The sequence below is a fragment of the Gymnogyps californianus genome, chromosome 2, assembly GCF_018139145.2.
Source record: "Gymnogyps californianus isolate 813 chromosome 2, ASM1813914v2, whole genome shotgun sequence".
NCBI lineage: Eukaryota > Metazoa > Chordata > Aves > Accipitriformes > Cathartidae > Gymnogyps > Gymnogyps californianus.
In genome coordinates, this window is record NC_059472.1 from 158,268,620 (window position 1) to 158,294,452 (window position 25,833).

General features: G+C 38.7%; 1 protein-coding gene across 2 annotated transcripts in view; it reads left to right on the forward strand.

Annotated features, from left to right (window-relative positions):
- The first annotated feature begins 432 nt into the window (after positions 1 to 432).
- The window catches only part of LMBR1 (limb development membrane protein 1), a 73,300-nt gene continuing 47,899 nt past the window's right edge, over positions 433 to 25,833 (forward strand). The window contains exons 1-4 of one of the 2 annotated variants that reach the window (XM_050915868.1): positions 433 to 626; positions 15,654 to 15,726; positions 18,224 to 18,263; positions 20,715 to 20,854. In XM_050915868.1, coding sequence (XP_050771825.1) covers positions 564 to 626; positions 15,654 to 15,726; positions 18,224 to 18,263; positions 20,715 to 20,854 — 316 coding nt within the window. In that variant the 5' untranslated portion in view covers positions 433 to 563. Of the gene's footprint in view, positions 627 to 15,653; positions 15,727 to 18,223; positions 18,264 to 20,714; positions 20,855 to 25,833 lie in introns of those variants that run through there. The other variant, XM_050915869.1, reaches the window with a different exon arrangement.

The following is a 25,833-nucleotide window of genomic DNA, read 5'->3' on the forward strand; positions in this document are numbered from 1 at the left end:
GCCCCCCCCCTCAGGTAAAACCAGCAAGCCCCCTCCCCAACACCGCTCCCCAAGCCCTGCCCCTTTCGCACCCCAGCCCACTCCCCTGGCTCCGCCCCCACAACGGCCACGCCCCTTCCCGCCTTCCTTTTAGCCACACCCCTGGACGTTGGTTCGCCCTCCCTTCGCTTAAAGTTAGCCCCGCCCCTTGCCCCTCCCCCGCTTCGGGGCGGTTTGACCACGCCTCCTACCCATTAGCCCCGCCTCTCCCCCCGGGCGGTTGGGGGCGGGGCCGTGGTGTGCGCGGGGACGCTGCGTGGTGACGCAGCAGGAGGAGTTGAGGCGGTGCTGCCTGCCCTTCCTCCGCCGCCGCCTCCTCCTCCTCCTCCGCGCCCCGGCGGACGGTGGCAGAGCGGCGGAGCCAGCCGCGAGCGCCGCCGCCAGGGCCCCTCAGCCGCCGCCAGGGCCCGGGGGAGCAGCCGGCGCTGCCGCTGGCCATGGTGGCGCGCCTGCCGCCGGGGGGGCAGGAGCAGGAGCAGGCGCGGCGGCCGCCATTGCGCGCGGGGGCCGCGGGACTATGAAGGATGGAAGCGGACGAGGTGACGATCCGCGAGCAGAACTTCCACAGCCAAGTGCGGGAGTACACGGTAGGCGACACCGCCCTCGCACCGCCGTGCCCCTGCGGCCCCTCCGTCAGGCCCCCGCGGCCGCCTGCCCTCGCAGCTCCCCGGCTGCGCGATCCCCCCCCTCCCGCCTTCCTCCCTGACCTGTCATTGCGGTGCCCCGGAGGCCGCGCTGCCGCGGGACCCCCCGCCTTGCTGTGCTCTCCGCGCCCTCCCCGGCCCACGTCGCCGGGCAGCCGTGGGGTTGTCCCGCTCTTTCCGTCTTTCGTTGCCTGCCCTTAGCTGCTCTGCCCCTCGCCCCAGCTCCCGTGTCCGGACTGACTGGGGTGGCCTGTCCCGTGTGGGCATAGCTGTGCGTGCATCTCTCTCCGGGCTGGGTGTGAGGAGGCATGAGGGCCGGCTGGGGAGGATCCCAACTCTTACCCCGTTGTGGGTTTTCCTCTCCCTGTGCCTTCAGCGAAAAGGGGAAATACTGCGTATACATGCAGGGCATAGGTGTGCTTCTGAACGTACTCCTGTGCACTGTGTTATGTGTTCAACACCTCAGCCTTCAAGTGCAGCCTTGTTACTGTAAGGTATGCATGGGATTTCGTGTTATTGCTTGTGATACTAAGATTCTCCTGTCTCTTGCTGCACTGTTTCCAACAGATGTGTGTAACCTTCATGTTTTCCCTAACCCTTCATGTTGTCCTCGGTGCTGCTGCATGGCCCATGCTCTCCAAGTGGAGCAGTACAGAGCACATAAGCAGTGCCTGTGCTGTCCCAGCTTCCTCAACCTTCCGTAGTCAAGTGCAGCACTACACCTTACATGCAGATGGAGAGAGCAGTTGCAGTTTCCTCTCTGACTGCCTCATAATTGTTTTCAGGACTAAGCAAAGCTGATAGAGGTGTTTTGATGGGGCTTGTCTCTCTTCTGCTTCAGTTCAAGGAAGGAAATGTATGCTGCACATAGGAGACACACAGTGTTGTCTTGTATGCACGTGCTATCCTAACTCAGTTGGGTAATTGCATTCTCTTTGCAGTTACTGCTGTCTAATAAAGAATGGTTTTCTTGAATTACAATATGATTTCATAATTTAGCTTTAAATATTTTTCAGCTGTATTGGGAGATAATATTAAATACCACTGTTAACTGATTTATGTAGGCCTATGGCTAGGTTATTTGATAACAGAGACTTGCTTGGATCCCTAGTGTGTTAATTTTTTTCTGTATTTTACGAATCCATATGTTAAGACCTTCTTTCTTCTGGTCAAGAATGATGTTTCTGGGATATATTTTTCTGAAGAGTGCAAAACAAGTCTATATGAAAAAACTGCTACTTTAGGAGATTTTCTGGACCTTCTCTTTTCTGTGAGTGGATGTAGTGTATGTCATGAGAGCCATGACTAGTGGAGCAGCATAAAAAGAAAAATACTTTTTTGTAAAGAAGTCTTTAAGCATTATCTTAATCTCCTTCGTACTATGAAAACACAGCTGTATACACAAATCATGCATCTCTTCTGGATGCTAGCATCCATCTTTTCCCTAGTGTCCAGTTTTCCATTTGTATTTCTTTGTGTGCTAATTATCTCCTACTTATGTCCACCAGAGTCTTGTTCTGATACGTCATATGCTACATATTGTGTTTTTGTACCTAGCAGGATGCACAAATTTTGAGTCTGAAGGAATGGCTGTGTGCAGCCTTTCCAGGTACTGTTACAAATAGTGAAGGTCTATTAAATTCTTAAAGAACTAGCTCATCTATACTGCAGCTACTTCTCTAAAGCTTTTTCAGCCCCTCTAGAGCAATTGGTAACTCTTCCTGTTGGTGTAGTCATGTAAGAAATTGTGTAAGACATCAGTAACTCATATTTTAGAGGTGCAGTGTTGCTTTATTTGGACAGTGGAGGCAGAGTATTCTTGCTCTTGAAACTATACTTTGATCTTTAATATTGATGACAAGCCATCTATGTTATTGTTTAATCAGTGGGGATAATAATAACAATTTTGCCTCTTAAATCATGCATTGGTACAGTTGTGATCTTGTCTTTAATTTATGTTGGAAGACCACAGAGTTTTATGAGTGCATAAACTGCTGCCATCCACAGCTGAGTATGCAGCCTTCTTGCGGCTCTCGCATAGCTGCAGAAGTATATTGCAGGTATGATTACACTTGTGGTTAGTTTAAGCATAACAAAGTACACAGAGTATGTTGCTTACATGTACAATTATGTTAACATCCCGTCCTAATCATTCCTGCCCTTGCTGGTCATGAAGTTACATGGTGAATAATTTCTTAAACTATGCGAATAGACAGTTGTTGTGTGGGTAGTGGGTATAATCATCAGCCCCTCATCTGGAGGAGGGAACATATTCTACTTTCTGACACATGTACAAGACTTTCATTCCAGCTGCAGGTGGGCTGGGGACCCACCAAATAGAAGGATTTGATGTTTGTTGTGTAATATTACAGTGGAGGAAACCTCTATATGCATGTAAGAAGTAAGTCAAATTTATGGAATCTGGTAGTATTGTCTTTGGAGACCCAGTTGTGTGGTACAATCTTTACTGAGAGCTAAAATTATACATTCATGAGAGAAGAGAAATCAAAGTAAGTTGATGTAGTTGAAAAGAAAACCCTTTTCACTTTCCTTTTGGAAGTTTTCTTCATTTTTTTTTGAAAAGATATAGAATTTGTAGATTGTGCTTTCTGGTGGAGCCCTAAGGGCACACTAAGCTTAACTTCAGTGTAATGCTTCATTTCTGTTTCATCTATTCTCTGAACTGGCAAGCTACAAAGTTTTCCATAAAGTTGTGTTACGTAATAAAAATTAAGGGCTTGTTATCCTGCTGGTGGTGGTGCATGTCTCTTTCTGTAGGTGCCAACTTCTGCGAATTCCACCTTGAAAAGACAAATGTTTCTGACACATGTTTATAGACTGAGCAAGGGTAGTAAAAGATGACTTTTTAAAATAAATCCTTCCTCTGCTTTTGAGGTGACTGTCTCTGTGATTTAATGCTTAATTTAACTCAGGCCCATTCACTCTTGACCTTGTTTGGAGTGTTTGTATGGTACCTGTTTTTTTCAAGAGGATGCCTGTTTGCAAGAAAATAATCTGCCTTGTATTTTGTTGCTTCATGAGGATGATCTTTTGCTAATAAGAGGTTAACTCCCTGGTCTAGTTTCAGCATGGCTCTTCAAATGTGAATCTGCTATGCTGAGGATCTGTTGTTTGGAACAGTTATTGAAAACACCCAGACTCTTTCAGACTTGTACGAACTTTTAAATTCAGGTTCAGTAAAGTAAACGTGAAGATTGAGAACGGATGACCCAGTATAAGAGACATGGCACAGCAGTGAGTTTGCCTCAAGTCAGTGAGACCCTTGACTTCAATAAAGCCAGAGTCATACTGAGTTCTGACTAAAAGGGGCATCTTTCTGAAAAGCAGCTTTAGCTGGTTACAAAATATAGAAGAGCGTCTGTATTCTGTACTTGATCAGCGTTCGTATGAAAGAGTTGTGAAGGCCAGACAATGTTCTGTGCTGGTCTGATGCTATCTATTATTTTTGTACACTTAATTAGTTTGCCTTTCTTGATCCTTTAGATTCATTTATGGTTTGCCGAGATCTTGCACATCCATGGAAGATATTTAAGCTTTTAGGGAACTGCTTTTCCCTTGTGTCCTCTTATTATCTCTGTTTATACAATATAATTATAAAGTGTTCCATTTTCCGCTAGTATTGTTGTGAACTGTTTATTTCAAACGCAAATCAAGTAAGTGCAATGGTTCAGTCTCTTTGTGTTCCCCTGGGTTTACTTTTTAGAATATTCTTACACTCCTTTTTTTCCAGTTTGAGTCTTCTGCAGTATTAGTTTGTATTTTTAAAATTTAGATCTATTTTTTGATGATGTTTTTCCATTTACAAAATGTAGGATTTTGAATTTGTAAAAATATACACGCACACTTGGTTATGAGGTTTCCTTGGCAAAATAAAAACACTGTGCTTGCATTTGTAATGTGGGGAAAACTGCGGAAGAAAACAATTTGGTGACCATAGAATTAATAGTTAGAAAGCTTAAGAACAAACATAGTGTATTTGGAAATGACTTAATTATATTAAACATGTCATGAAAAAAATCAGTCCTGCCAGAGTAAGTTCAAATACAAAAGTGCTATTATAACTCTAATTGCTTCGTGCAAGTCCAGGCAGACGTTGAAACTGGTGTAATACGTAGTTTTATGATTAATGTCAGATGCTTCCATTTGAAGGACTAAATATTTTCAGGGGTGTAGGCTTCAGATGCTAGATATTTGGAGAAACTCAGTTTCTCTACTTCTTAATGCATTTCCCTCTACAAGAAGGCTTTTTTTTTTTTTTAAACTGTACCACTTTTAAATATTAAGTTTGGTTTTTTTATTGTTACAGGTGATGCAATGGTTATTTAGTGTGTGTGTTTGTAAATCTGAATCTAAAAATAATTTCCAGCAGTTCAGAAAGGCCTTTTTAGGTAGTTCCAATGGTGTCACATTTTTGATTTTTGTTTGCAACTTCACACTAATACCACTGGCTTTGTTTTCTTCTCTGTTTTTTTCTTGTACCTTTTGTCCTCTTGTCCTATTTTGGGGTAGAGAGGTGTTCAGGATTCTTCTGTATGAACTAGTGCAGTGTGTTTTCTGCTGGCATTTGTCCCCTGTGGGGCTGTAAAATGAGAGAGCTGATTTGAGCACTGTACTCCTGTTGGTAGTGTGCCTGGTAGGTAGTTGGTAGGTTCCTGACCGGTTCTGCTTCCTTAAATTTATGCCCCAGACAAAAGTTGTAATCTTCACAGACCCCTTCTTATGCCAGAAGTGATGATATTCTGACAGGGAGCCAGGAAGAAAATGCTGATTAGAAGCATGGGTGATTTTTAAGAACAAACTTATTACAAATACTGAAATGTTTTTGTTTGAATATTTATTGAATAAAAGAGAAACTTGCATAAAATTGATGCCTTTCAATTTTTTTATCTATACGCTGAAAACTTGAGGAGTAATTTATATCTTAAATGGCTTATTGTATCTCAAAAATAACTTTGCCTAGGTTTCTCAGTATTGCTTTTTTTTTTTTTTTTAAATGTTTTGGAAAAGAGTTGTAACTGGATAAAGGAGTATTTGTGGTAGTGGCATGAGATACAGGGCTGAAAGATTGGTGCACATTTAACATAATTGCACATATAAAATGTTGACATCATTCTGTCATCTTAAAAATATACCTTTACTTGTAAACATGGGTGCTGTACTGAACTTTAAGAAGTGATGAGTAATCTTCTGGCTGTTGGTCCTGAGGGTGAGCACTGGTGGATCCATCTGGAATCAACAGGCATCTCCAAATACTTGGCATAGACAAGTGGGTAGAGATGCTTGTTCCCGAAACAGGAACAACTTTTGGAGAGTTCCACTTTTTCCATTTACATAAAATAAACATGAAAGGCTGAAGTGTAAAAAGTTGCTATTAGTTACAGTTCAAAATAATTCCTTTTGAATACTGGTGTGTTTCTCTGTGGTAGCAGTTGACCAAAAGGGCGACAAACTTCATGGAAGGTACAGACATTTGTTTAAGAAAATTTAGATTAAGGTGTAAGTTAGATTTGAGAAAATCTAATGAAAAGTGAAAGAACTGATAGCAAACAAAACCAGCTATTGATTACAAGACCACAGACAAGCATATCCATCTTGGTTTTTGTTTGGATAGCTGGTCATGTAGTAGAGGGACTGGGTAAGATGGCAGGATATAACTGGGAGATCATAGGGTTGTAATGAACGTGTCTATCTTTGCTGTGATGTAGGGATGCTGAGTGTGATTGAATTTATAAGCACAAGACCATCTGGAAAGTAGTGTTTTCAGAGATGTTGAGGAGGGTGGAGGGGTGGGTGAAGCAGAGAGCAGAGCAGCGAGGAGATGGTGGTACTGTCAGAGCAGAGAGACAATCTGAAGCATGTTGCCAGTGAAGTTATGATCAGAAAGTGAGAGTTCAGTTCTGGTGACATAGGTGGAAATTTGGGTTAAGGAAGACTATCCAAAGAAAACATTTCATTCAATATAAGCTTGCTGCTTTTATTTGAAGGTTATGTGATTATTTTTTTGTTTGTTTTTTAAACTGCAGTGCTTTCTCCTTTCCTGTCTTTCACCCTCCCCTATTTAATTTGGTATTTATCCTCATTTAGGAGGGCAGTGGTAACTCTTGTTGAGAAAGTCTTAACTTCTGTGATACTTTCTCCACACCTTCCCCCTTACCTTGAAAACCACTGAAGCTTTCCTGTAAACATGTACTGTCAAATGACTAGGGACACTGACTTCTTGGTAACATTAATGTGCAAGAATTTACATAACTTATAACACAGGAACAGGAGAGACTTTGAAAGTCATGATTGTAGTTTATGTTTTTATGCATATAATAATTAACAGCCTCAGTTGTTACTCTAAAAGGTAAGCATACAGCTAGGTAGAGATGACCTGGAATAAGTTACGGCTGTAATCTCATTATTAGTCATTCACATGACATGTGAAATTACTTCGTGCTTTCAGCAGCTTTGATCTGCCGCTCTTTGGGGCCCGATTTAATCTCATGAAGATGGTGACAAAACTCATGTTGATGTTTCATCAGCTTGGTGTTGAATATGTATTGTAGTGTTGCTGAGCTGTTTCCCACGCAGAGGTTTCTAGTCTTGATTAACTGAATGTATTAAAAGTTGTTTCTAACTAGCATCAACATGGTTCCAGTTGCTTTGTACTGTTTTAATATTTGAGCACTTTGATAATTTGGCTTTGAAAATTTTGATTAACAGAAAAATAGTATTGTACAGAACTTTGTTTCAGTTCCTCTATTTCTATATCATGTGTGCTCTCCACAGCAAGTAGTATGTGTGTAGATGGCATTGCAGTCTGTGTATGGCTGAGTTTAATGTACAGAGGGTAGAAGCAATATATGTGCGTGATTCCCCCCCTTGTGGCTTATAGTGGTGTGGTTTCCAGCATTAGGCTCCATGATTGTCATCGAAACGTGGTGCTTCACAGTTTTACTGTTGATTTTAAGTGCCTGTTTATGCCTCGAGTATCCTATTTTTTCCATTACCTAACTGTACTTTCTATTTTTAACATAGTTAGCTGATGGGAAGAATTGATGCTGATGGGTTTGTGTTGAATTTGACAATAGCAACATGTCTAAAATATTTGCTGAGTTTAAGACGGTGATAACTTATGTCCAGTAGAGAGTCTGCATAGCTGGTGAGAATTATGAAAACATACAAGTATTACAGTTTAAATATGTTTGTGTGTTGGGAGTGGGGGGTGAAAAAAAAAAGATGTGCTACTTAAAAATTTTACAGTATGTACGTGTGAGAAGAGAAGGAAGAGGATTTTTATGAGTTAGGAGAAAATTCATTAGCTCTGTTTTCTAAGGTAGTTATGCATCTTGCCCTGGAAATTAGTAGTAGCCAGAGAAGCTGTCTTAACACAAATAAATTATTTACCAAGTTTGTATCAATAAAGACTTTTGAGGCTATTTTTTCAGAAAGGAATTTTTAATGGAAAGGCTCTGTGAGGTTTTATTATAACCAATTATTATAGCCTGGCTGTAAAACGTTGAATTCAGTGGCAGAATGTTAGCGTGATCTAGGTTGGTCCTATTGGTGTTAATTCTAGAGGGTATTTTTAAATCTTGCACTAATGCTGAAAAATATTCGTGAATCCAATTTTAATGGCATTGCTGTAGCCCATACAGGTCAAAGAAAAATGACTTGCAGTCATTTTTTGAAGGGTTTTGAGTGTATTGCTGGGTATAGAATACAGTACCCTGAACAAGGGTATCTCGGGCCTATTACTAAGGGTCGTGGAGGTATCATAATGTTTTTTTTTCCCTTTACCTGGCAACATAAATACATTCCCATTAAGTATATAAAAGGGAATGTAAAAGCTAACAAATTCATATGTTGATTTGAATTCCTTCATTAGTTTGAAGTGGGGCTCTGCTGCTGGTGAAGTTAACGTGCAAGTAGTTTTAAGTGAATGACATACAGAAGCTACCTTCTGAAGGGCTATAGAGAGTGTTTTTTATCTTCAGCTGAGCAGTATTTCTAGCACACAGAATATGTTTTTGGATGTTTCGTAGTTTCTGTTAGATCCTGGATTTTTTTCCTAGATAAGCAAGTCTAGACACCCAGCGTCTGAACAGCTTATGATTCCTTCATGACTTAGGAACCAACAAAAAAAAGTGGGTCAGCCTCTTGCACATGTCTTAAGCCAGGGAGGAGTCCTGAGAGGAAACCATACATGTGGGGGAAATCATAGGTGTGGAGGCTGTGTTAATGAGTAAAATTAATCTGTAGTCATAAGATGTATTTGACATTTTCTCATAAGCTTAAATTTAGTGTGTCATGCTAAGTGTATAAGGCTGGCTGGATTAGAGTGAACTTAATCTAACCACAGAGTGCAGAGTTTTTAAGAATAAATAGTTAATATCTCATTTTGAGAATAATGAGATGTCCAAAGCAGATGATACTATGAATGCCAAGGTCAAACTGAGAACATAGCTAAAAATTTTTGTTTTCTTTAGTGTGCATAGTTTGTTATAGGTGACTTACTGTTGACACATCCAAAACAGGTGGAACACCTTGTTTGCTTTTTAAATGTCAATGGGATAGTGGAGCTATTAGAAATAGACGGAGCAGAACTGCTTGTCTCCACCTGTATTTTCTTGTTGTTTATTCCTGCCACCCTTTCCACAAGTAAACAAAAGTAGTTGCCAAGTAGGACAGTAGGAGGAAGCTTTTTATTGCTGTGTGGTATTTTAATGCACATTAAAATACTTTAGCAGCATGAAAGCAGTAAGAGATGGGTGTACAATGCTATGTTTAGTTGTTTTCTATTATAGAAATTAAAACCCAGAAGTGCAAGACTACTACTTTTCTGTAGGTAGTAATCACAGTCAAGAAAAACACTGACAGTTCCGTTTTCAACTCTTAAACATGTTCTTAGACGTATTCTACAGGGTGGTGTTTCCCAGAGTGACCTCTGGCTTCTCTTTTCTCTGTGCTGTTTTTTCTCTTTAGGGAAAAGGACATGTTCTGTAAAGTAACAGCAAGAAGTGGAGATGTTCTTTGTTGTATTCTTCATTATGTCTGTACCTGCTTTTTTTGCATATCCTTTGCATAGAAATGCTAGTGGATGTAACAGCGGTAATTTTTTTGTTTTAATACTGACACAACCACTCTAAAATAAAGTTGTTTCCTTGCTTCCCTTATTCCTTAGGTTTTTTTGGACCTTCTTGATCTTTCATTTCATACCTAGCATAGTAAAACACTGTTCACTTCTTCTCTGTTTTGCTTCTCCAGATTTACTCTCCCTATTCTGAATGCTAGCATGCAGTCAAGTGGGAAGAAATGATCACTTGTCTGCTTTGATGCTTTTCAAGTGGAAATCTTGAACCTATGTTTCATGCTTGGAAGTGTGTTAAATCAAAGAACATTGCTAATGTCTGTGACTTCTTTCTGCAAAGGAGTTCTGTGGTGGTTCCTTACTGCTAAAAGTTGTTGTTCTGTAAGATGTCCAGCTTTTTCATAGTGGGAGGATATCCCTGACAATCCTACAGGGGCCTGTGCTTACATTAATACTTATAAACACATTCATAAATGACCTGGAGCAGGGTATAAATTATGAGGTGACAAAGTTTCTAATGGTGCTAATTTATTCGGGATAGTAGAAAAGAAGGCTGACTGGACCCCAGCCTCCTGCTCAGAGGAGGGTCAGCTATGATGTCAGACTAGGTTACTTAGGGCTTGAAAACCTCCAGGGATGGAGATTGTACAACCTTGCTGGGCAGCTGGTTCCACTGCTTGGCTCTTCACATGGAGGGGATTTCTCCTTACTTCCAGTCTCATCCTCCCACTGTGCACCACTGTCAAGAGCCCAGCTCTGCCTTCTTAATGACCTCCTCATAGGTACTGGCAAGCTACTATCAGGTCCTCCTGAGGCTGAACAAGCTGAGGTCCTTCAGCCTGTCTGCACCAGGCAAGTGTTCCAGCCTCCTGACCGTCTTGGTGATCTTCCTTGCTGCAATTACCAATGTCTTTCCTATACTGGAGGCTCAAAACTGGACATAGCAACTGCATGTGGCCTGATGAATGCTGACTGGACAGAGACAATTATTGCCCATGATTATTGGCTTTGCTTCTGGTAATATAGCCCAGGATGCTGTTTGGAGTGTTTGCTACCAGGGCACACTGATTGTCAGATATTGAACAATTACTGGACAATGCAGCTGTATGCTTTTTTCCTAGTATAAACTACAGCTATCTTTCCTGCACAACAGTTGGGAAGAATATCGTGCTATATAAATAGAAGCTGTTGATCTTCCTGTACACAAAAATGCAGCTTTTAATGCACACACAGACACGAATTACAATTGTGAAAGATGGTTGCATATTGTGCATAAGGGGGGGAAAAAAAAGACAATCTTGTGCATTTTGAGCATATTCTTTCTTAGCATGAAAGTGTAGCTCTAGCACTTGCAACAGAAGATGATTCTTTACCAGTCCGAGGCATGAATTTCAGTGCCAAAGTTTTAAAGATCATCCACATGGACAAATTATTGTCAGCTGATCTTTACTAACTGTCAGTGGGATAAGTACAACGTAATTTGAGTTAGTTCAGACCTTCATTGCTCGTGTTTAATGCTAGACTCTTCAGTGCCAGCGCCTTAGATGCACATAGTTACGAACTCCAATGCATGCAGTTTATCTCCAGCTCCATTCTCACAGGAGCTGAGAGCTGTCTGGAGCAGATCCAGCAGTATAACTTGGATCATACTTGGATGACTTTGAATGACAGATCCAAAAGTATGACTCTATGGAAGAGTTGGATATGAGATACCTAAGAATGTAGTGCAGTGCGTCTCCAGAAGTAGCCTCTCTTGGCATGTCTAGTGTGTAATCTAAGCAGGAGCATAAAGCACTTCCTTTCCCAAATGAAGATTAAGAACTCCAGGGGAAGACAGGTTTCTTCTGCTTGTCCTACCAGAGGTTGTATTTAGTCCATGCAAAGAGATGTAAATGAATTATATGCTCGAGGTTTGAAGACTTCTTAATGTGCCGCCTGTTAAAAGGGAGCCCCTAGGTGTAGCATAGAATCCATGCGTCGTTTTCAGTTACTGAGTGGTGTGCAGGGGGGAACACAAAAAAAGACATGAAAAATTATTAAGAATTGCATTGCTTGACTGTTTGGCTATAACTATATAAAATCCTCAGATTCCTCTTAATTTTCTTCATATTTTGATGCAGTTGGTCAAACATGGACTGAGTGTATTTCCCCTATAATGTGAGAACGTACCATAGTTGGATTTAAAGTAGCTTTCCAGGAGCAGTCTAACTATGGCAACAGATCTACAACTACTTTGCCCCTCTGTAAAGTTGGAATGAATTTAAGGAAATAAATTTTAAGATTGGAAGTTATTATTTGTGGTGTGGTTTTGTTTGTTTGTTTTTTTTTAAGTTGACGCTGTCAGGGAATGTCAGAAATCCTTATTCATCGCAGTTGTGTACATTCTCTGCACAGTGTCTTCACTGTCTCATCAAGTCAAACCTGGAAGAGCTTCACTTGAGCTCCAGTGAAAAACTCCTTGGAGAGAACATGGGGTTATGAGGAATATAGCTTGTCCTAGACTTGCTGCATTTGCAGCATCCTTAACTTTTGTCAGCTCTTATTGTAGAGATGGATGATGGCATAAAACGCTGCTTTTTGGTTGAACACATAGCTTGTAGTATGATTTGGATTTAACATTGTATTCCAGTATTGGCTCCGATACTGTCACATGTAATAGTTTTCTGAAGAAAAGATGGAATTTAAAGAATATAGGTTGTTCTTTCACTGAAGATATCAATGTAGCTTTATATATGGTGTTCTTTTTTGATTAGTGCTGTATTTCAGTATGACTGCCTATGCTTTTTAATAAGTGATTAGAAATGAAATCTGACAGATGATTAAGGGTACTATGAACATATGTATATGTGAATTTTTTCTCTTCTAAGGGTTTTTTAAGAAAGTCAAATTAGGAGTTAAGAACTGTATTTTCTGAAGCGACATGACAATTGGTAGAGTGTTTCTTTTGCATATGCCAAGGGCTATATCCAGGAAATGCATTGAAACGTATTTCTTAAACTAAGGTCAGTGTGCCTTAGTAGAAGAGCTGTAAACTGAATGAGAAACTGGCTGTAGTGTACAGGACAATAGGTGTTGCGTATGGGGGGAAAAAAAAGAAGCTACTGTTCAGTTTCCTCAGGTATCAGTATTAAGAGCAATCTTGCTCAACTTAGATGAAAATGAAGTAAAACATTCTGTTGTTAGCACAAAACCAATTCTTTAGGAGACGTAGTCAATACAAAGGAGGGTTAGAACATGGTGCAGAAAGGACTCGATTATCCGAAAATAATAGATGTAGTATGAAATTAAGGTGTGGTTTTTAAAAGGGAAAAAAAAAGACATGGTGATGAACTTGAACCCTAAAAACAAGTTTCTCCTTTAACTTGAGAGCTGATCTGCTGGAAACAATTGAGGAGGACAGTGTGGATGGATTCAGCAATGGGAGGATAATGCTAAGTTACTAGCACGATTCTCAGGTGAATGTGTTGAAGTATTTTCAGTACAGAAAGAAAGGCTTAGTGCTGTTATGTATAGCCATAAGACCTTACCTGGAGTACTGCATACAAGCCCAGTCATTCGTAATTGAGAAACATGAACTGAAGCTAGAACAAGTGCAAACAAGGGCTGTATTTTTTTTTTTGCAGTACAAAAATATCCTGAAACAAAGAGCAGTATGAGGAGTAAGAACCCAGGATTGCAGTGTGACAGGACAGTGGAGTCTGTTCTTCGGCTATCATGGGCAACACATTCCTTTTCCCCAACTTAACTGAGTTCCACTCTAAAAATAGTTAGGATGCTGGCTTTTGCTACTCCCTTTAGAAAGCTATTCAGAATGCACAGTTAGAAACACTTCAGGATCATAGGTTTCACTAAGTATAAATTGAGACTGAAGTAATATTTCTGAGTTTGCTTATTGACTTGTTTTGAGCAGTATGAAGGACTTCTATGATTTCTCTTTTGTTAAAATCCTAAAGGTTTCACTGATTAGAGTTTACTTCTTTTCTTGCCGATCATTTTAAAATTATGTGAATTCTCAGTATTAAAACAACTTTGTAAATATTTGATAAAATTGTTCTCAATTCTGACAGAAGCAGAGGGATAACTACACCAAGATATGTAGTTACACCTTATTGCTGAGTTGCAAAGTAGCTGTCATTTAAAACTAGAAATACAGCATTTGACAGTTCGTGTTACTGGACGGCTTTCATCTGCTGCACCCTCAAAATACCTCTGTTATCTCAGTGGTACCTTATAAGTACAGACCCACATTTTCATTGCAGCCTTGCTATCACAGATAGAATAAAGGTCATCTATTTTATTTGAAGATACAAACAAGATTGCAGTAATTTTTATTCTTGTCTTAAATAAAATTAAATGAAAAATGAGCTTAACTAATCTTTATTTTACACAGGGGCAGTGTTATTTGAGTCTGACAGATTTTTAAACAATTTTACTGACCCTGTATATGTGATACCTGATTTTCAAAAGTGAATGCCTAAAATTAGATGTCTCTATCTGTAGCCTTGGTCTAGTTTTCAGAGGAACGGGAAACTTAGAGAAGGACTCTCTTTTGGCACTGGCATTGCATTTTCTGATACTGACAGGACAAGCTGTGTCAGAGTACTTTGAAAACCCAAGGCTATTCTCAGTGTCTTTTGTTCTTCCCGACTCAAATATGCCAGCATATTTTTTTATTAAATCTTAATAAAGTTCTTTATTAATATAATTATTTAAAGAATTAAATTCTTCATCAAAACCTTTTCCTATTTGAAGCATCCTCTGGGAAGTTGGTGAACTCTATTCAGATTAAATATTTGAATTCAGAGATCTAGCTATGAAATCTAATTTTCAGCATCTGTATTTCAGGTGTCACCGCTGTGTGTTGCCTGCTCTGAGAATGAGCTCCGTTGCCACTTTCAGACCTATGGCACAGTAGTACTTCTGGGAGATGTGTAGGGCAGTTGCAGGCACCCAAATGCCAGGCTCAGACACTTGCCTATGCTTTGGTTTTTTTATCTAAAATGTCTGACTACGTGAAAGAAGTAACTCTCCCAGTTTATTTTTATTAGTATTTCTTAAAAAGTCTGTGTTTCCCACAAAGGCTTGGAGGGTTAAAACTGTCTTGCTGTTTGATTCCTTTCCTCCAAGATTTCCAACATATTTCTAGGTGTTTTGGTCTTACCTTATTGTATTGAAATTCTAGTGCTAAATCTTAGAAACAACTTGATGCAAGTCACGCTGGGCTCAAGGTACATCTGACCTAAATAAGCTACCTACTTTGTGAGGAGGGAAATTGTACCCTTGGCTTCTGACTGTAAAGGAAACATTGTGTTTGACTAGCTCATACTTGAACATCCACTGTAGGCAGATGAGTCTCTTGTGTGTATTGGCACCTGGAATTTGTTTGATTCAAGACATGATGGAAATAGTAAACATAACTGCTTTCTTCTTTCCACGTATGTTGATAGCTTACTCCAAAATAGATCTTCAAGAGCCCATTGTATAAAATAGTTACCCTTAGGTTACATGTGAAGGGGATACCAAGCGTGATACCTTTTACAACTCAAGTGGATTCAAACTACAAAAAACAACCCAAACCACCCACCCCTCCCCCAAACAAAAAAAAAATCACACTGTAAATAAGGCTTTTTTCTTAATTTTAGAGTAAAACTTGCTGGCCATATAATTGATCCAATACCTGTTACTCTAAACTGTTCTTACTGGTTTAGCTTTCTATTAATAAGATATAAAATGTAACAGTGTTGACATTTACATAGAATACACTTTTGTTGATCTGAATTAAATTTTAAATTGTTGATACTGGATTTTCTGTTTATTCTTATTATAATCCAGGCATTTCTTCACAAACCTAATAAATGCAATGTTTTTTTTTCCAGATCTGTTTTCTCCTATTTGCTGTTCTCTACATAGTTTCCTACTTCATAATCACAAGATACAAAAGGAAAGCAGGTAAGCATAGACTTCTTAATACATTCAAAAATGATTTTGTTTTTCAAGTGAATAGGTGATTCTCTTTCTCTCCACCTCCACAAGGAAAGCAGAAGAACTAGATCTCTGACCAAAAGTGTTTCTCAGACCGTTGGTCTACGGCAGCCTGGACTGATCTGATTGTATACGCTGCTGTCTTGCCCTCTATCTGCTCCCTTTGTCCCTGAGCCACAAGTTTCCATCACCTCCCTTGTGCCCACTCTGGCACTTCTCAGACCCTTCAACATGCCTTCTAATATCACTAACCAAGGGAGGGAGAGCACTGAAGCATCTCAGAAAAGGCTCAGTGAGTGCTGTAGCTGGCACTCTGTGATTGAGTGAGAGTGGGTGGCTGTTACAGAGGTGGTGTGGCTGGCCACAGTCAGTTGTTCTGCTGTGGCTCTGTGGCAGCCTAAATTTTAGCTGTTTTGAGAGGGAAGAAAGGGGAGAATGTCAAGTAGATGCTTCTGCCTACCTCGCCTTTAGATCTTGTTTTTCTCCTTTCACGTCAGCTTTTCCAGAATAAGTATCTTCAGGCTGCGTTCTAGCACCAAAATAAAGTTCAGAGCTTTAACTGGTAAAGTGAAAAGGTTGCTAGTACAAAAGAGAAGTAGCAGATTTCTTCTAAAAATCCTGCTTTGCTCAGGTGCAGTTATTTCAGTGTTTTTAACCTGTTCCTTATGATCTCACCACTGAAGTCTTATTCCTTGAGATGATAATGTATATTGTTTTCCTTTAGAAATGTTGTCTGTCTGAAACTAGTCTGTAGGAACCCCTGTCGTTTTCTTCTGTATTTCTTCTAAAGATAAATAGCATAAAGATCTGTATAAAATGTCAAGAGTCAAAGATTCTGCCAGCTTATCTGGGACCTTGATGCTTGGTAATAGTCAGTCATGCTGGAGAAGCATTCTTATGCACGATGATTTTGGCACTTTGAACTTTAATAGAAACTGTTTAGAAACAATAGAAACTATATTATAATGACCTGTGTTATGATAGAGCTGCTTTCATAGATGGAATCATGTTTTAAAAAAGTGAACTCTTCAAGAAATGTAATACCTTTAAAAAAAAAGTGCACCTCTTTAAATATAGGAAATAGTTAAACAAGTAAGGCAGAGTCTATCTTCTGATCATGATACATATTTTGGATACTACAAAGCTGCTACTATTTGCAGATAGGGAAGAACAGGGAGGAGGAACTGATTTGGTAAACGCTATTGGATATAAAGATGCTTTTATTACCTTTTTGGCAGGTCATCTCATCAGCTAGTGAGAGGAACTGCTCTGCAGCTGTCCTGACTTTATGAAAGCTTTGTGAGCATTTAGTTAGGCAAACTTTGTAGCCTGCTGGGATCTTCCTGATGAGATGCGTTTGAAGAGTTAACATGTCTGGAATTCTTTCAGGACAAATTGTTTGCTGTTTCTACAACAAGCTCTTTAGCCAAAATGATTCATAAGAGACCTTTACTTAGGCTCTCAAAACACCATGCTTTTTCCCATCAAAAAAGCAGAAACAATAACCCAAGGTACTTTCATGGAAGAATTTCAAAATAGCATGATATTAGTGGCTACATGTTTATTTCAAGTGTGTGCATGACTTAAGAACTTGAAACACTTGGCTTTATTTATTCTTAGATTTTAAAATAAATTTGACTTACCTCTCATGGAAAACCTGGGAGACTTAAAAGAAGAAAGCTGACTCTAAAATTATTTCAAATGTAGAAATGTATACATTTGTGTACAGATGTGTGTAGAGAAGGATATAAAGAATAAATGAAGGATATATTAGTGATTGACCTCTGAGTTAAATGTTGATAATATTTCAAAAAGTTAGAATATTAATTGAGGGATAAGTGAACAAAAATGGTCTAAAATATGAAATACCAGAAGGGAAGCCATGGTATCTTAAATCTAAAACAAACAACAACAGCAACAACTCTCCTTCCCCTGCTCCTCCAAATCCCCAGGAGTCGGGAGGAGGGATGAGTAAGGGGAAGCAACTGAGTGGTCATCACTACTGTTCTGGGTATGTGTTATTGTTTTAAAAATACGTTAATATTGAAAATGAAACATCTATTTAGACATTTGTAGTAGCAGTTAGTATGGACCCTAAGACTTTCATGTAGCTTGCCTGCTCTGTGTGGTTTCAGAGATGTCCAAAGGGACAGTTCCTAGTAGCAGTCATGGTAGTAGTAGTCTGAAAGCTTGTTTGCCATAGAGCCCTCTCGAAGACATTTCCAAGAAGTTTTGATCTGCATATTTAAATAAAGTGAAATAACTTTGTAGTTACATTGATTGAAAAAAGTTTAAGGCTAGCAAAGGGAAAAAAAAAGAAAAAAGTATTCATTTTTGGTAGGAATGTTGATGCTAATAAATTGTTTTAGTAATTCTAAATTAAAATTGTTCCTATGTATATACATTTTAGCCTGAGGAAAGATGACTAAGTATTGAATATAACCTGTTGTAATTTAATTTTCAGATGAGCAAGAGGATGAAGATGCTATCGTTAACAGAATATCGTATGTATAGCTCTCTTTTCCAGAACTTTTTTTCCTGAGTATATTGTTAAGATAGGAGTCTTGTATGCTTCCAAATAAATAACAGTCCATTTTAAATGTGACAGCAAATAGATTGCCGGAGGGCAGAGGAAAAAGATTTGATCAAGTCGCACCTTGTGTTATGAAAGGCATGACAAGAGGCAAGGCAGTTTGGTCTAGGGCTTTTTTCGGCTGTGGTTTTCCTGGTAGGCATGAAGTTAGCCAGAACATTGCATGAGGACCTGATGCAAGAGGTGGAATTCAGTGCAAGACGTGCACCTAAGTTTAGGTCTCTAAAATGTACGTGTTTGTATGGGAGGTAGGTGTTAAAGTTTGCACTGCAGTCGATGGAAGTCCTGTCAAGGGAGGCAATGGATCCTGGAAAGTAAGTTAGCTCACCCTGAAGTAGACATCTGAATTTGATCATCTTAAAAAAAAAAAAGCTTAAAAAAGAATAACAAATGGAAGACAAGCACTTGCCAGACCTGCTGGTCTGCCAGCAACACTCTCTCCTCTTCCTGTTCCTTTGTAAAGCTAGATATTAATCTCTCCTATTTAAATATGTCTGAAGACTTACAGAACATCTGTGAGCTGTTGCTGCCCTCTGTTACATGATTTGCTAAACTGTGTGGACTTGCTACTTGCTTATTATAGTGTTCTTAGCTCTTCCATGGTGGTACTATCATCCTCTTGGAAGGAGAGCTCATTGAGTATTTTATTGATTTGTCTTGTACCCTGGGAAAGTGCCGAGTACATTGCAAGCTGTTCACTTTTAGTTGTGTGTTTGTGGCAAGCTTGAAAGATGTACAAAGATGATGTAAATCTTAGGCACGCTTCTCCCAGTAGTGTCTGATACCAATATTTTTTATGAATTTGAAATACTTATTTGCCACAAGGTCTACTTCAGATCTAGAGAAAAATACATACTTTTAAATGCTATGAAGCTCTTCCCTCTCAAGTAGAGGAGCATCTCCTGTGCTTTTAAGACTACAGTGAAAGCTCTTCTAGATTGAATGATTTTCATAGCAGCTGTGGTCTTAGCCTGGTTCTGAATTTTTCAATATTCAAAGAGTAAAATTTGTCTTGTTAACTGTCATCCCCCCTGCATCTATTTGCTAGTTTCACTTTAAAATACAACAAATATCAATTGTAAATACTGTGTTCTTCATGCGAAAACAGTGTAAGACAAGATTAGCACTTCCATCAGAGTAATAGCCTTTCATTAAAAGTGTTGTCATAAATATGAAATGCTTCTTGTTCTTTCAGCCTAAGCTTTCTTGTTCCTTAAGTGTGCATGTTGTTTTCCAAAAAGCAATAACTGTCAAACATATGCAGATGGATATTTCTTTGCATAGCATATTTGTCAGGACTTAAGAGGTGGGTGGGGGGGAGAAAACAAAGCCAAACTGCTGTAGCACGTTGAAACGCTGTAGTGTGTTAGGTTTCACAATTCTGGCTTAGAATACTTAAACGTCCTTAAATAAAAGAAAAAAAACCCTCAGAAACCAACAGCAAAAACATACAAGAATATTTTTGTAAAATAAAATTAGTCACCTAGACTTTCTTCTGTAAGTATTGTGTGAATGAAAAATGAATTTATAGACTGTTAAGGAAAAATAAGATCTGTGTAAGCAACTTACTGACATTCCTGTTGTAGGAATGATCTATTTAAATTTTTTTTTTGCCATGTAATTTTGAGAATTATTTCTAATTTTATTCTAGCATTGGATTAGTTCTGTAAGAATGTTTTTGTTGGTCTTATTTTTTTTTGAAGAACACAGTTCTTTTTAATGCCACAAGATGGCATTTGATATAAGTTGTGTTTGGGATCTAAAAAGAATAAGCTTAAATATTTTAAATAATTCTGACAATTTCTCTGTATTGACTTTCAAGCTATCAGAAAACCCCAAGCTATGAGATGATACTCGAATAACTACTTTGTGAAAGAACAGCAATATTTTTTTCAGTTTAGTGTTAAAATATTTGTTAAAGTATAATTGTACTCCCTTTTTAGACATTAAAAAGCTGCTCTCCTTTTAAAAATTCTAGTAAGAATATAGAAATGGAAATTTTTTTCATTCTGAGTGTGTATGTGGGAAATGAAAACTAAAATAGGAGACCTATGAAAAGATATTCCATGAACTCCAATAATTTAACCTGTGTATGACATTGGAATTGAATGCATGCAAATCCCAAGAGAATAATTGTGGTAGTTGGTAAAAATGAATTATTTTTACTGGATTCTGTAAACTGCTTGGTATTTGAAATTTGCTTTTTGGAAGTGAAATATTGTGGAAATCACAGTTTCTCCTGCCCCTTTACAATGTAAGAATGTGTGGCCTTTAGACACTGATTTATAGGTAGGCTAACTACTTTTTTTCCCCTGTTCAGAGTATGTTGGTGGTAACAGTGGTACATTTCTTTAAATTTCAGGCTGTTCTTGAGCACCTTCACTCTAGCAGTTTCAGCTGGTGCAGTCCTGCTTCTACCTTTCTCAATAATCAGCAATGAGATCCTGCTTTCTTTTCCACAAAACTACTATATTCAGTGGTTAAATGGCTCACTAATTCATGGTTAGTACTCAGCATAATGTAATTAAAATGGATGTCTTCATTATACGTGCACAGATATATTCTTATTTTCAAACTAATAACTCCATTTTCATTTAAGATGCTAATTGAATTGTTAATATGTTATTGGCTAGTTGGTTTTGCTGCTGTGTGATACATCACGGAAGTCTGTCTTAACTGTTCTGTTGGGTTTTTCAAAGAATTATGCAGACTTGATGGAATTAAACCAAATTCACTGCTTTGAATATTAATGTAGAGTAAAAGCTACTAGAAGCTAACTTGAAAACACTTTTCAAACTTCTTCCTTGTATGTTAATGCAAGATTCATAAGCCTATCTCTTTATGATGATATGTATAAATTTTTCTCAAAATAAAAAAAATGTTTTAAGAAACTTGCTAGCTACGAGCAGTTGCGATTAGATAGTTAAATTCAACTGTTAGTCATTTATTTGTAAACAAGGAAAATTATATAATATAAGTGTATTGACAGAGGCACAATAAAAATAAACTATTTCAAGGAAAACAAGATGCAAGAAAAGAATATTACTTGTACTTGCAACAGTGATGCCTTGATGTCTGGCAGAGTGCGTTTTGCATGCTTTCCAGTATTGGTTAACATGCCTATGACTGACATGTATAATCGATAATAATATTTGAAAACCATTTGGATGCTTCTAAGTGTCTAAGGGAAATAACTGGTGGAAACAGGACATTCTTTAGCAGAGTTGGCTGGAGAAAGGAGATAGTGAAGGTACTATGTGAAACAATTTATTTAATCTGGAACAAATAATTTACAAGTTAGCTGTGCTGTCCTTTTCCTGTTCTTGTGAAGAGATAGTAATTGGGCTTTGGAGGATTTTTCTCTGAAAAATGTACACTTTTTGCTAAATGTCTAATAATACTCACAGATAGCAAATTCATGTGTTTCCAGAACCCTAACTTGCAAGGGTGTGTTTTTGTTTTGGTTTTTTTAAGATTAAAGAGGTTTATGACAAACTAAATGTGGATGGGTGAAGACAGGAAATAATGCATGTTGTGTGTCATCTTTCTGCAACTAGTTGAGTTTTTTGTGTTACCTGGACAGTGAAAGAATTTTTGGTTTTTTTTAAACCCATGAATAAGGAGGAGGTGACTGTAGCTGTGGTGGTCAATGGTGACCCTGACTGTGATGACAGAGTAGTTTATTCTACTGTTTTCCTTCCTCACTTTTCTTAGGTCTTAAAGACCTGAGATTTTGAGAGAATAGACTTTGTCCTCTTCAGGAAACGTGTATGTGGGACCTTACTGGAGAATGCCCTGAAGGCAAAGGAAGCCAGGAGAGACGCTTACTTTCAAGGATAACCTTCAAGCATCCTAATGTGCACCTTGGTGTGCAAGAAAATGAGCAGGTGTAATAGGAGGTCAACTTGGCTTAATGGGGAACTTCTGAGCTCAGAACCAAAAAGGAAGTGTATAGAAGGTAGAAGTAGGGATGAACTGCCCAGGAGGGGTGTTAGAACTATCACCTGGGTTAGTATCTGGTGTGAAATTAGGAAAGCCAGGGCACAGCTGGATTTTCAACTGGTGAGGGGTTTGTATAGAGCCAGCTTATTCTTGAGTATACAGTGAGAGGCAAGAAGCAATGTTTGCAGGACATTAAGCAACAATTCTTCACAGTGAGGATGGTTGAACACTGGAAAAGGTTGTCCAGAGAGACTGGGAGATATAAATCCTTGGAAGTTTTCCAAAATTCAGCTGGCTAAAGCCCTGAGCAACCCGATTGCACCTGCAGTTTAGCTGTTTTAAGCAGCAGATCAGACTACATGACTTCAGAGGTTCTTTCTAGTTGAGTTATTCTATGATCTGTTTTGTCACACATCATGGGGGATTGCTAATTTGGTATGTCTCCTACAGGGAAGAAAAAAACCCCAGCTAATTCTCATATTTCACACTGATTTAGCTGTTCAGACAGATATATATTCTTTACTTCCAAACATGAAAAAAAAAATATTTAATGGAAAATAATCCTTCCTTCTGTGTCTAAATTGACTTTGGAAAAACTACAGTAAAATATTTCAAAGAGTGAAAATTATGTAATAACCAATTCAGAAATTTTCACTCTGTCAGAGTTGCTACAGTACTTGAGAAAACTTGGGTTAATTAGAAATCTGCTGAAAAAAGTAGCTGTCACATAAGAAGGCCTTTGAGTTTTCCAGTGACCATCTTCTTTTGATTTTAATGTGATAATCTTATGAAAGTACCACTTTATGCATGCACAGTATAATTTATATTTCATAAGTCCAATAGTAATGGCTAGCAAGGAAGTAAATTCAGCACCTTGGTGTTTCCAAGTTAGACAGTGTATTGCAAAGCTTACGCTAGGGATAGACATGACTGAACTATACCAAGATATACCACACTTGGTGTGAAGACTTCAGAAACATCAGTAGATTTTGGATCTGGCCACGGGCTTCTGTTACTGCAACTTGACAAAAATCAGTGTACCTTATTTCAGAACATTACCTTGGGGAAGGGCTCCCTCTTGTGGTGTTCACTAGGTTTGCACAGTAGCGTTACACTGCTTTGTAAAAACCTATTCCGTGTAACGGCAATACCTTTTTGAAGTTAGTTGTGAAGTACCTGTACAGGTTTAGAGAGCTGATAGTGCTATCACAACCACTCAAGTTCAGAAAATGTTTGTATCTCCATAATACTTTGACTAGCATAGCCTTCGTGTACGGTTTGCTTACTGCTTTGCAAATGTTATCAAATGGGAAAATTTTGTGTTGCTTTAAAACACTTTGGTTTTGCTAGATTTATCAATTACAGATATAGTCTGAGGTACTTGAACGTAATACTAAGAGTTTTTATACTGTAGACTGTTGCATTAGTTGTGGCACATAGAAAAATAGAAAATATATGCCTCTGATTTTTGAAACTAGGCAGAAAGCCCATACCTGGGTGCAGTATAAACACTCTTACCTAATGCATATTGAACTAAACCCAGAAATACTTCTGACAGCTGGACGTTCACTTGTGCTGTTGTTGGATACAACCACCAGGTGGGGGTAGAATGTAATGAAACTGCCACGAATAAGACGAAAAATTGCTGAGGGTCTAATCTGTTTGCCAAAGACTGAGACATTTTTAGTTTTTGTGTTTTATTAACTTGCTTTATGGGGGATATTCTTAGGTCACTACAAATGCAAAAGAAAAATTAAAATATTCCAAGAGGCTGCTTTTTATATATGTTGATATCTGCAAGTCTCTGTCATGCAAATTTATGATGCAGTCAGTGTAGTAGGAAATAATTATTTTTCTGGGTCTATTTTAATTTGATTCCTGAACTATCAAATTAGGATAAGAAATACGGTAGGGGAAGAAGACGCCTGCATGTTCCTTACTTTGAGGAAAGTGTATATGTATGTCAGCAGCAGTACAGCACTGTCCTTATCTCTCATAACTTTACATGCATATTGTAGCTCTGTAGTTTAATATTCTGTAAATGTGGTTCCTATCAGCTGCTAGTGTGTAAATTTCTGGATTTTAACTTCTTAAAAATCACCTCGGATGTGCACCACTCTCCCCTCCCTTAAAATGCTCTGTACATACTATGCAGCTCCTAAGCACTGTTTTACATTGTAGACATACATGTAATAGAGCTGCTGAAAATAGGACAACCAGGTATTCAGCCTTGCATTAAGTAACCGAATGCATTACCTGTCTTCAATTAGAGAAAACCGCTGAAATAAGACCCCCACCCCCATCTAATAGTATTTCTACTCTAGCACTGGTGTCTTAATTTTCGGGGGGGGGGGGGGGGGAGCAAAAAAATAAAAAGCATGCAGACTGCTTGAGTTAATGTACCCCTAGTAAGGGCTGATAATGACATTCTTGCTGATGTTGCTATGCATGAATGTTTCTTGAATGGTAACAGGAGCTTCATGGCTAAGCAAATTCAAAAGGAAAAATCCCCCTCTTTGTTAACTGGAGTTTAGCCACCTTTAGGCAGTCTGTTTTCTTTAGCAATTGAGTATTATATTTCATGCATCTTTTGGAATTTTCTTGTTTTGTTTTCTGTAGCTTATTTGGCTAAGTTTGGTTCCTGGTGTCCTGGTGCTATCAATTGCTGAAGAAGTAGATTTCTCAGCCCCATGCCTCCCTCTTCCCCCCCTCGTTTTTATTTCTCCTTGAAATTTAAATGATTTTGTTTAAGAAAAAAGGAAGTATATATGGTGAAAGCATTTTTAAAAGAGGATCTAGGTGAAGATAACTGCTAACTATTTTACATTTGGAACTAAATACAGGAATTTCTCTCAATAATGAATTCCCCAGACATCCAGTAAATGTCTCTTTCCTTCCCTATTCTTTCTAAAAGGGACAATTTCAAAGAAGAAAAAGAACAAGCCTGTACATGAGGAGAAAGAAATAAACAAAGCTGTTAGTTCAAATTTTCTTATCATGGGGGATGTTCTTTTTTGGATTTCAAGTGATATAATGTAGTCCTGCAGAATTGTGGAAATGTGTGTGTTTTGGGGAAGGTGGGGGACTAAGCCTGTTTTTCTCAACTACAAAATAAAAGCCATGTTTTCAGGATGCAGAACATGTGACACTAGTTAAACCTGTTAGCTACTAAATTGCGGGTAAGCTTGTGCTTTTATAAAGAAGAAACACTGCATCCTGCACAACATTTGATAGGATGATGATGGGTTCGTGTTTAGGCACCAGAAACTGGCTGTTCAGAAAGTGTTCAGCTTAGAAAATCTTAATAGAGCAGCTATCCTTAATGGAGATCAGTTACCACTTCAGGTTGTTTTCTAAACCTTTTCTCTTCCTGCAGATGTCACATGTGTCTTACAGATGTTCTAGTTTTAGTCAGTTGATTTTTTTTTTTTCACCTAGATCACAGAATGGCTGATGTTGGAAGAGACCTCTGGAAATAGTCTAGTCTGCCCCCCCTGCTCAAAGCAGGGTCAGTTAGAGAAGGCTGCTCAAAGCAGTGC